The sequence below is a fragment of the Nansenia antarctica genome, assembly GCF_963989245.1.
Source record: "Nansenia antarctica genome assembly, chromosome: 16".
NCBI lineage: Eukaryota > Metazoa > Chordata > Actinopteri > Argentiniformes > Microstomatidae > Nansenia > Nansenia antarctica.
Genome location: NC_137686.1, coordinates 17,494,263 through 17,506,588, shown reverse-complemented (window position 1 = coordinate 17,506,588; position 12,326 = coordinate 17,494,263). Strand labels below are relative to the sequence as shown.

General features: G+C 41.3%; 2 protein-coding genes across 3 annotated transcripts; both read right to left on the bottom strand.

The window, feature by feature from the left end:
• Window positions 1–271: 271 nt before the first annotated feature.
• LOC308171770 (dehydrogenase/reductase SDR family member 1-like) lies at window positions 272–4,419 on the bottom strand. 2 transcript variants are annotated; one of them, XM_080546648.1, is made up of 9 exons: window positions 4,342–4,419; window positions 3,288–3,434; window positions 2,489–2,632; window positions 2,112–2,191; window positions 1,774–1,906; window positions 1,425–1,568; window positions 1,136–1,205; window positions 795–875; window positions 272–669 (listed from the first exon to the last, which is right to left on the bottom strand). In XM_080546648.1, exons 2-9 carry the CDS (start codon window positions 3,429–3,431, stop codon window positions 533–535), a joined length of 933 nt encoding a protein of 310 aa, XP_080402774.1. In that variant the 5' UTR covers window positions 3,432–3,434; window positions 4,342–4,419; the 3' UTR covers window positions 272–532. The 2 variants fall into 2 exon arrangements, with proteins under 2 accessions (XP_080402774.1, XP_080402775.1); XM_080546649.1 differs by having other exon boundaries at window positions 3,288–3,431; window positions 4,342–4,417.
• A 507-nt stretch (window positions 4,420–4,926) lies between these two features.
• LOC308171517 (dehydrogenase/reductase SDR family member 1-like) lies at window positions 4,927–12,071 on the bottom strand. Its single transcript, XM_080546388.1, has 9 exons — window positions 11,998–12,071; window positions 11,257–11,403; window positions 10,742–10,885; window positions 10,427–10,506; window positions 6,996–7,128; window positions 6,645–6,788; window positions 6,029–6,098; window positions 5,784–5,864; window positions 4,927–5,568 (listed from the first exon to the last, which is right to left on the bottom strand). The coding sequence occupies exons 2-9, from the start codon at window positions 11,398–11,400 to the stop codon at window positions 5,432–5,434; spliced, it is 933 nt and encodes a 310-aa protein (XP_080402514.1). The 5' UTR covers window positions 11,401–11,403; window positions 11,998–12,071; the 3' UTR covers window positions 4,927–5,431.
• Window positions 12,072–12,326: the final 255 nt, after the last annotated feature.

Genomic DNA, 12,326 nt, shown 5'->3' with positions numbered 1-12,326 from the left:
TCTTTTTTTTAATCACCTATCCCCATCATGGTCCATGAGACCCTTCCTACTATAAGTATGTAGCAAAGACCCGTCTACTAGTTTGCACATTATGTACTTCAGAACATCTTTTAAAACCCAGTGTCATTTAAATGTTAATCTTCAACAGGAGGAGGTGTCAGTCATGGGTCTACAGTCAGCGTTCATATGGTACACAGTCAGCTTTTTTTAAAGCAAATTCATCCTTGAAAGAAACAAAACCCTTCTGGACACAAATTGATGCTGTAGAAATATTTATTTGAATAATATCAGTATTACAAATATGTTCATTGAGTCATTTGGTTTTGATTAGTGTTTTTTACACAGATGAATATATCATCTGGCATTATGTAAAAAAAAAAAAATGCTTTGCTTAGAAAAACCACTCCATACACCTGGAATAGAATTACATAGAAAAAAGCTTCGCATGAACATAGAATTAGAACTGTACTTCTGTCAGAATGATTACAATCCATTGCTGCAATGATTACAATCCATTGCTAATGGGAATTGATCAGAAGCGGCCACTGGCGAGGTTAAGAACAAACCGGGGAACCCTCAAGAATGAGGGCACGATCGAGGAGAGCCAGGAAACATAGGGGACCTGGGTCAGGAGGTACTTAATGGAGGTGTAGTCCGTCACACTGCGGCCTGAAAGAAACGTGTGAGAAGGAGAGACATTTGTTATGTGGGTATGAAGAGCAGCACATGGAGAGTGCTGTGACTTGAGAGTCGGCTTTGCCTTAAAATGTGTGATTGTCTGGATCTTGATTTACCGTCAACATCTTTGAGCGTGTAGCGCCTAGCCAGGTCGCAGGTCATCAACACTTTTCCCGACAGTGACATCAGATTCTTATCTTTAAATCAGAAACAGAAACCACATAAACATTCAACACTGTTACAGGTTTTTCCCCCCCCACTCACTATTTTCATTTTTTGCGGATAGAGATAGTGGAGAACGACAGGAAAGTAAGGAGGAGAGGGTATGTCACCAGGGCCAGATTCGCACCCATGCCGACATGGTCCTATGTAATGTATGTGCTACAGGCCATGGTGCTAGACCACTGGACCATCACAGGCCACCAGTACAGATTTTGAATGGACTGTGGTGTCATACCTTTTGCCAGTTCAACAATGCACTTCCCACTCAACTCTGTCGTTTCTCCATTGGCAAATATTCCTGTGAACTGAGAGAAAAAAATGAATGAATAAAAACACACACATTACTGAACAAGAAAACAAGTAATCAAGTAGTTTTTTTAAGTGTAATGTATGAAACAATACACTGTATATAATCAGACAAATTAGCACAGCCTTAGTTTAAAGCTGCTGTAAGGTGAAAACCTTGCATCGCTCTCTCTTAACATGCAACGGATACAGATATTGGCAATAGTTCATCCATCTACCTTAGCCTTACTGCCTGGTGGGGCATCTTTGTCATTGGCTAGCTGAGACACCAGTTCTGTTTGAACCGCTCCTGGCCATAGGCTGACCGAGGCCACTCCTTTCCTTCTCAGCTCAACTGCTGTGTCTGCAGCCAGCCTGTCGCACTGGAGAGAATAGGGAAAGAGGGAGTGTGAGCCAAGTCAAAAGGAAGAGTAGCAGGGGGATGAGAAGATAGGATGGAAGGAGTGATAAAGAATGTATTCGTTTTTCTGATCACACAAAATAGGAACTGAAATGAAATTCACTTAAACTGAGCAGATAGATGTACAATATCACACAACTATGGATCCTAAATGCAGAGGGACTCACCGCAGCCTTACCAACACCATACGGCACATTGAAGAGATACCTCAACCCTCCCATAGAGGATATAACCACTATCAATCCCCGGCCCTGTGCCACCATCATCCGTGAAGCATACACAGAGCAGAAATAGTGCCCCCTGCAGGAAATATAATTTGTGAACACATACTGTCTATTAGTCAAAGCATCAGTAGCAGGTTGAATTGACGATTATTATTAAGTAATTGTATTAAGTCCATATAGGTATTCAGTGGAAGGAAGGTCAGCCAATCAGGACCCAGAAACTGGGTTGTTAGAATGGTGCAGAGCAGAGCAGGGCGTGACTAAGGAAGATGACTCAGTACCTCAGGCCAGTGTTGTTTATGGTATCCCAAATAGATGGGTCTGTTTCCCAGAACTTCTTTCCCATATTTTCAAAAATGGCCTGAAATTACAAAAGTTTTTTAATTCAATAACTAAATATAATTAATTAATATCAGAGTCATATAATACAGTTTAAATAATAATGACTGAGAAACCACATTAAATTGTGGCAAATGTTACAACAGTACGCAATTTTACATGGACACTCTATACCAAAAATAGTCCGCTATAGTTTTTACAGCCTCTGGCAAAGCTGCCACTTAGTGGATGTACTAATCCATAGTGATAACATGTCTTTACAGATTAAGCTAATGTAATAACGCATAAGTCCTGTTTACCAGGCAGCGATGCCACTGACCTGTACACCAGCATACGCATTGTTCACAAGGATATCCAGTCTGCCATTCTGCTCGCGTTGGATTTGATCAAAAAGTTCTTTGATATCTTCCTCCTTTGAAGAGTCACAGATAACTGGCACACAGTTTCCACCCCTTTCTTTTACCTGTCATCGAGAATGGAGAAAGAAAAGGATGTAGGTGGCTCTTCCCTACCATTCACCAGTGGTGGTCTGCATAGTCTTAACCTCAAATGTTATCCCAGGTGTAATGTTTGCCCAGGAACCTTAGTTCAACTTTACTCATCTGGAAAAAGGTTCTGGTCTATCAAGACCAAAACCTCACACCACCTGAACAGTTTCTTCCCCATGGCAGTGGACCTCACAAACAAGCCCCCTGTCTCTCATTGGACCTCCACTCCACCCCCTACCCCCATGTGTCACGCGCGCACACACACACACGCACGCACGCACGCACGCACGCACGCACGCACGCACACACACACACACACACACACACACACACACACACACACACACACACACACACACACACACACACACACACTCATACAACTGACAATGTAATCTATATTAGTTACCGTACATACTCTAATTTACAGCCTACATAATTATTGTTCTACTGCCCCTTTCTGTCATTGTCTTTTTAAACAATTGTTGCTTATACTGTATATTGTTGTTCATTACATTGTTTTTTAAAATTATATTGTTGTTTGTATATGTCCTATAGACCAACCACACCAAGTCAATTTCCTGTATGTGCGAATATACGTGGCAATAAAGATAATTCTGATTCAGACACCTGTGCTGCAGTCTCCTTCAGAGTCCTCTCCTGACGCCCAGTGATGTAGACAGTGGCTCCTGCCTCTGACAGTTGCAGGGCGATGCCCCTGCCAATGCCCCGGGAGGCCCCTGTGACCACACACACCCACCCTGAGAGCGCCATCTCCTGTTGGGAGAGAGAGGGAGGGAGAGAAACGTTAATGTTGTTGAATGAATGAATGAATGAATGGTCTTTATTGTCATTGATATAGTACAGGTACCAAACAACGACATTTGGGAGGGGGGGCTCCCCTGGTGCTAGGAAAAAACAAAACTAAAAAACAAGAAGGGAAAGGAGCTGGTTTACATAGATAATGTACACTATCCACTATATACTATACTATACAAATAAAACACTGTGCTGTACTCTATGTTATGCTATACCTATTCTAACATTTCCTATTCTCTGAACCTTATGTACCCGAGGGTTGTCATATTGCTACCATATTGACTACCTGCAGAGAGAGACCCTCCCCCAATAAAGCATAAAACAATTGTTTTCAATTGGGAACATTTTGCCGCATGCCTTTAATTCATAGTAGGCTATTTGAAATTGCAGTCAGAATCGATGTATGAAAAACGCCTTTATGCAAACAAGTTGCAACACACATTCTTGAGTTATCTTGAAGAGTTTGAGATAACGTCACCCTTTAACACAGTTGCGTGCGTGTGTGACGACGAAACTAATCGTTGCCTGATAACCATTGTATCATGTAGTTATATAACGCATTGATTTGGTAACATTCCATACACAATATTTTAATATCTATACATAGCCTTATGGGTCCGACCACTTGTTCAGTAAGTATTGAGAGAAAAGAGACGAACACAAACACGGAAAATAATATCAGTATCAGACTTCTAGTCTAGAGCAAAGTGCAAATAGATGACTGAATCACCGTGAAAGCAGAAAGTCCCATATTTCAGATCAATAACATCACGAAAAGAATACAGTTGTCTGTATTTCAACTCCTAAAGAACTCATATCTCTTTATTTTTTAACATGTCATAAATAATCCGGTACCGTTACTTACGTTGTTGAATCAGCCTGTCAAAACTTGTCTTGGAGTTCTGTGTTGCTTGGAGGCTGCCCTTTCAGCTCCCTCCTCTAGTCGAATTATGCTTACGGTATGGACTGTGCATCGAGCACTAACCGCACCTTAACTACCGTAAATATTCCCAAGAGCAGAATTTTTCGAATAATTAAACTATTGCTGTTATGTCACGCCTGTACTGGTACAGTTACAGATACAGATAAGGTAAAAAAACATATATGTAAGAAAACTCTTTTGCAGTTGACACATTATCGTGACTAGAATTATAAGGTTCTATCTCCATTTTTGTCAAAATTGAGTTTTTGACATAATCTGATCCATTAGGTGTTTATTAATGCCTGTGTGGTGTTATTTTTAAAAATGTTGACATTTTAAAGTTAGTAATTCATAAAATACAAAGGTTCCATCTCACAAACAATAATGGAATGTAAAAACTTTGACGCTCAATATCTCTGAACTACCCTAAACGGAGATAGAACCTTATCATTCTAAGCTCACGTTATGTCAAAATAATCAAGACCCAGCTGTTTATTAGAATCACATTTTATTTGAAAGTTTTCCACCTTGCATTTTGATCACTTTTTGTACACATTATGTTATGAATGCAAAAGCACTGTAAAGATTCACATAATATTACCAATGTAGCAACTACCGATTGTAATATTGTTTTGTATGAATAAGAAAGGGATTGAAAAGCCTGTAGGTCAAAATATTTACACTTGGTGGTGCTGTGCTAGTTAAAATAATCTGCCAATGTTTGTTTTGAAAATAAAAGCCACATGACAGTGGTTCACCAGTGCATATTTCCCACAAAAGTGAGCAGCATATAGGTAGGAATTAGTGTTTTTTTACCCAGCTGAATGTCTCAGCTGGCATTATGTCACTCAATGTTCAAACAATGCTTTAAAAAAAAGAATCCTTCATTTCATCCACCTACAATAGCATTACATAGGACAAAAAAAGCCTATAATCATGGTCTTATACAGTGCAGACATAATCAAGATGAACTGTATTTCTATGAATAAGATTACAATACATTGCTACAACTGCAGCCGTATATGGGAATTGATCAGAAACGGCCATTAGCGAGGGTAAGAACAAACCGGGGAACCCTCAAGAATGAGGGCACGATCGAGGAGAGCCAGGAAACATAGGGGACCTGGGTCAGGAGGAACTTGATGGAGGTGTAGTCCGTCACACTGCGGCCTGAAAGGAACGTGTGAGAAGGAGAGACATTTGTTATGTGGGTATGAAGAGCAGTACATGGAGAGTGCTGTGACTTTGTTTGGAGAGACAAATATCTGTTTATGAGGGGAACTTATAACAGATTATATTGCTAATAAATGATTACTATACTGTTTATAGCACTTTTGCGCAGTCAGCTTTGCCTTAAAATTAGTGATGTCTGGATCTTGATTTACCGTCAACATCTTTGAGCGTGTAGCGCCTAGCCAGGTCGCAGGTCATCAACACTTTTCCTGACAGTGACATCAGATTCTTATCTTTAAATCAGAAACAGAAACCACACAAACATTCAACATTGGAACAACCACATTTAAAACGGAAAAGTTAGTGTGATAGCCAAGACATAACACAACATCTTGAAAAGGGCAAGAAAATTATATATACAACCTGTGTAACTTTAAACACAGTTGGGCTTTCATACCTTTTGCCAGCTCAACAATGCACTTCCCACTCAACTCTGTTGTTTCTCCATTGGCAAATACTTCTCTGAACTGAGAGAAAAAGAGTCTCGTTACAACAAACACATTATATTGAAAAGAAAAGTAGTCTAATTGTATCTTTAAAGAAAAAAACCATTTTAGGGCATTTTTGCTTTATTGGATTAGAGACAGTAGAGACTGACAGGAAGGATGGATGAGAGAGAGAGGGGATGACATGCAGGCTCGAAGGCCGGAATCAAACCAGAGATCCTGTGATTACATGGCATGCACCTTAGTGAGCTACGCCACCCAGGCGCCCTAATAGTTTCTTTTAAGTATAATTTATGAAACAATATATAGTTTAGAATCAGCCAAATGGGCGCAGCCTGAGCTTCTGTATGAATGGTCTTTATTGTCATTGATATAGTACAGGTACCAAACAACGACATTTGGGAGGGGGGGCTCCCCTGGTGCTAGGAAAGAAAAAAAAAAAAGGAAAAAAAAGAAGGGAAAGGAGCTGGTTTACATAAGGTGGTACATAAGTATGGTCAAAACTTTGCACCACTCTCTCTAACATGTGACCGACACAGACATAGCAATAGCACTTCATCCAACTACCTTAGGGTCAACACCTGGTGGGGCATCTTTCTCAAGGATCAGCTGAGACACCAGCTCTGTCTGAACTGCTCCTGGCCACAGACTGACCGAGGCCACTCCTCTGCTTCTCAGCTCAACTGCTGTGTCTGCAGCCAGCCTGTCACACTATAGGATAGGGACAGAGGGAGTGTGAACCAAGACAAAAGGAAGAGTAGCAGGGGGATGAGAAGATAGGACGGAGGGAGTGATACAGCATGTAGTATTCGTTCTTCTGGTCACACTAAAATAGGCACTGAAATGAAATTCACTTAAACTGAGTAGATAGATGTACAATATCACACAACTAGGGATCCTAAAGGCAGAGGGACTCACCGCAGCCTTACCAACACCATACGACACATTGAAGAGATACCTCAACCCTCCCATAGAGGATATAACCACTATCAATCCCCGGCCCTGTGCCACCATCATCCGTGAAGCATACACAGAGCAGAAATAGTGCCCCCTGCAGGAAATATAATAATTTGTCAACACATACTGTATTAGTCAACGCAGTGAGTATCAGGTGGAATTTACTATTATTATTGAGTAATTGTATCCTTTACATCCATATAGGTAATCTAACATTGAGTGGAAGGAAGGTCAGCCAATCAGGACCAGTGATGCCGGTAACGCGATACTAAGTAACGTGTTACTCTAATCTGATTACTTTTCCCAGTAACGAGTATTCTATCGCGATACTATTTCCAAATCAGTAATCGGATTAAAGTTACTTATTCAAGTGACTGTGCGTTACTATTGCGTTACTACCTCATAACTTAGGCTAAATGCAGTATTTCTTTGTAATGTTCGATAGTAAACAAACATTTATTGCTTTTCTGCGTCTTGGGGAGTGACGTCAGTGATCACGTTTTCAACACGAGGTGCAGCAGAATCGCTCACGTGTATCACCACGCTGATTGCACAGTGTAAACAGAAGCGTATAGCCTACTACACAATGGAGCGAGAACAGAGATATGCGTTAAATAGCTGGAAATATAGGGATTATTTTGAGTTTGTGTCAGCAAAGGATGACAAGAACATAAATGTTCGTTGTACACTCTGTGCTGGAAAGAAAATATTGTCCTGTGGTAAAACCACAACATCAAATTTAAAGAAACATTTGGAATCTCAGCACAGCACAGTCAAGCTCGCAGAGAAAGTCCCAGAGACCGCGGCCTCGACTTCTGCGGGAGGTCCCACACCGCTCAAGCAACAAAAGCTGGACTTCAGTAGGCCTACAAAATCACAACCTGTAAGTGTGGGAGAGTTGAATAAATTGGTCGGGCGGTATGTTGTAGAGGAAATGCTGCCCATAAACACAGTTGACTCGCCCTCTTTCCGTGCCATCATTAACAAGATCCCCACTACTACCAATGCCGAGCTACCTCACAGAACATCTTTTTCTTCGTACTTGGAGAAGGAGTATGCAGAGATGGAAAAACATCTGAAGGCTGCGCTGAACGAGGTCGACTATGTGTCAACTACAGCGGACATTTGGACAGCTAACAATAGGAGCTATATGGGAGTAACGCTCCACTGGATTAGTAGATCCACATTAGACCGCAACAAGGCTGCATTGGCGTGTAGGAGAATCCGCGGTAGACACACGTATGATGTTATTGGTGCAGAAATCGAAAACATTCACTCTTCATATGGACTAATCAACAAAGTAGTAGCAACAGTGACAGATAATGGATCTAACTTTGTCAAGGCATTTCAAGTCTATCAGCCTGCTGTCACAGAGTCCGATGATGAGACGGTGGAGGAGGCCACGGATGATGTCACTTTTTTAGATGTGTCAGAAATCCTATCAGCTGAGGATGATAGTGATGGCCAGCTGATTCTTCCCCCGCACCAAAGGTGTGCTTCACATACCCTCAACCTTATTTCTACAAGTGATGTGGAGAAGTACATCACTTCCAAACCAGAGAGCAAGGCTGTGTATAGGAGCAGCACAGCAAAATGCACAGCTCTCTGGACGAAAGCAAGCCGATCTACCGTTGCGTCAGAAACGGTGGAGGAGGTTAACAAAAGAAAGCTCCTGGTACCGACATCCACAAGGTGGAATTCCTTTTACGAAGCCATAAAGAGAATCGCAGAAATCCCCATGAATGAGCTGACTACTCTGTGCAACAAGCTGGGAGTGAAGTGCTTCAAAGACCAGGAGTACCAGTACCTGCATGAGTACTGTACCGTCATGAAGCCTCTAACTATAGCACTGGATATCCTACAAGGTGACTGTCCGTATGGGACTTTACTGCCCACACTTGAAGTCCTGATGCAGAAGACCCTTGCTGTGAAAGACACCCTATCCAAGATGACTGCAGGCCTTCCAGATGCCATAGTGCAGGTATGCTATGTTGTTCCATCTTAAAGATAAATAAATACATTTTCATTGCACTATTCATGAACATGGAGCAGAGTCACACCATACTGCAGTATGTAGGTTGTCAGTTGCACAAACTAATTGCATACATAATTAGTAAATAAAGGTATAAATAATAGACCTTATAGGCTACAACTAGATAATAATAAACATATCAAATTATATCTTTCAGGCTATCCAGACTCGTTTTGCCAGTGTGCTGGACAACAAAGATGCCCTTCTCGCAGCTGCTAGTTGTCCAAAATTCAAACTCCGATGGCTGAGAGATGAAGGTAGGAGGGAGCAAGTAAAGGAGCTTCTCACAGCAGAATGTCGCAAAACTGCTCCTGCAGCACAGAGCCCTGCCAGTGTACCCACCACGACTGCCAACCAAGGCGAGATGGACTTTTTTGCTTTTGAGGCGGAGCCAGAGGAGACCTACTCGGCAGAAAAGGAAGTCATGGACTACTTGAGGTCAGGGCATGAGCTTCAGATTCTGAATCAGTATCCAAACATTAAGAACATTTTCTTGAAGTATAACACTCCAACCCCATCTAGCGCTCCTGTAGAGCGGCTCTTTAGTCTGGGAGGTTTGGTGCTCACGCCTAGAAGGAACAGACTTTCTGACAAGAGGTTTGAGAAGCTTCTGTTAATGAGATACAACCACTGGTTTACTCGCCCCTTTCCACTGTTTCACTCATAGTGTGTTCATGGCCTCCATAGCGTGTTCATGGCCTCCATAGCGTGTTCATGGCCTCCATAGCGTGTTCATGGCCTCCATAGCGTGTTCATGGCCTCCATAGCGTGTTCATGGCCTCCATAGCGTGTTCATGGCCTCCTTCCAGTCTTGACAGCTGAGTTCACTCTTCATTGATAAACTCAGACTCACCCAGTTTAGGATTAGGATTATATTAGGATCATATCTGAATGGTCAGGGTAGGTTTTAGGTTTTGTGAAACCACTCCTTGCTAGTTACTGTGTTAAATAAAGATTATATTTATTTTATTGTTTAAAAACAAGTATTTATGTTGGGTGAGGCAAATAAAGACTCTTTATTTTGTTGTTTTAAGTTATTGTTTAAAGTTTAATTATGTAATTTAAGTTACTGTTAAAATAAAGTGAGTTTTGGCAAAACCAGTTTTCATTTTTATGTTGCGGGGGGGGGGGGGTCGGGTGCCTAGGCAGCTGCCAATAGTAACTAAAAAAGTAACTAGTAATCTAACTTAGTTACTTTTAAAATCAAGTAATCAGTAAAGTAACTAGAATACTTTTTAAAGGAGTAATCAGTAATCAGTAATCAGAATACTTTTTCAAAGTAACTGTGGCAACACTGATCAGGACCCAGAAACTGGGTTGTTAGAATGGTGCAGAGCAGAGCAGGAAGATGACTCAGTACCTCAGGCCAGTGTTGTTTATGGTATCCCAAATAGATGGGTCTGTTTCCCAGAACTTCTTTCCCATATTTTCAAAAATAGCCTGAAATTACAAAACATTGTTTAATTATCTGAGTCATATGATACAGTTTAAATAATAATGACTGAGAAACCATATGAAATTGTGGCGAACAGTAACAAAATGTATATACAAAATAGTCAGTTATAGTTTTTACAGCCTCTGGCAAAGCTGCCACTTTGTGGATGTACTAATCCATATTGATACCATTAATGTAATAACGCATAAGTCCTGTTTACCAGGCAGCGATGCCACTGACCTGTACACCAGCATACGCATTGTTCACAAGGATATCCAGTCTGCCATTCTGCTCGCGTTGGATTTGATCAAAAAGTTCTTTGATATCTTCCTCCTTTGAAGAGTCACAGATAACTGGCACACAGTTTCCACCCCTCTCTTTTACCTGTCATCGAGAATGGAGAAAGAAAGGTTTTCGGCTACTGTAGTCGTTCTGTACCATTCACCAATCAAAAATAGTGGTCCTCTCAATCACAGTGCTTACGGTCTGCGTAGGTACTGCCGCGTAGTTACATTTTTGAATGAATGAATGAATGAATGAATGGTCTTTATTGTCATTGATATAGTACAGGTACCATACAACCTACGGCGTAGGCTACGCCTTAGATTTTACGCAGAAGTATAAATTGGGCTTATACCCCAAGTGAGCATACTTTAAAGACAATATGTAACCCTAATCCTTCCAGTTATCCCAGGAATCTTAGTTCAACTTTACTCTGAACTATGTAGTTGTCTATGTGCAGTGATTGTGCACACCTGTGCTGCAGTCTCCTTTAGAGTCCTCTCCTGACGCCCAGTGATGTAGACAGTGGCTCCTGCCTCTGACAGTTGCAGGGCGATGCCCCTGCCAATGCCCCGGGAGGCCCCTGTTACCACACACACCCACCCTGAGAGCGCCATCTCCTGTTGGGAGAGAGAGGGAGAGAAACGTTCATGTTGTTGACTACCCGCAGAGAGCACCACCCTCTCTCAATAATGCACAAAACTGTCTATTTTTATATTGATTTAATTCGTATTATAGAATTTGCAGTCAAGATCAATGTATGAAAAACGTTACAATTACTATTAGGCTACTAGACATTAATGCAAATAATTTGCAACAGAAATTATTGAGTGCTCTTCAAGAAGATGAGGGTCTAGCGCCACTCATTGACAAGGCTGCTTTATGTAGTTACAACGCAATGATTTGGTAACATTCGCAATAGTGTAGTAATTATACCTAGGGTTAGGGTTAGTCCAATGGGTCAGATGATCATTTGTTTAATATTTATTATAGTGAGAGAAAGAGACACAACAATGGGATATGGTTTAGGAGGAGTGTTGCTTCGAGTAAAAATCTAGAGCAAAGTGCAAATAGATAACTGCGTAACTATGAAAGCACCAGGTCTCGTATTTCACACCATAAAACGTCACGAAAACAATACAAAACTGTATTTCAACTTCAATTTCTGAATACCTCTCTGCACACGTCATGAATACTCCTGCACCGTTACTTACGTTGAATCAACCTGTCCAAACGTGCGTTCTCTGTTGCTTGGAGACTGCTCTTTCAGCTACCTCCTCTAGTCCACAGTGTTATGGAGTCGTGATGTCGTGACCACGGACAAATGGAAATCGAGACGTAACCGCGCCATTACTACCGTAATGTTCCTAAGAAAAGTATATTTTCCGGCCTACTATTACTGTTATGAATGAATGAATGGTCTTTATTGTCATTAATACAGTACAGGTACCATACAACGAAATTTAGTAGGGGGGGCTCCCCTGGTGCTTGGAAAAAGACTAAAAACAAGAGGGCCAAGGGTAAAATAAAAAAGGGAAAAGAG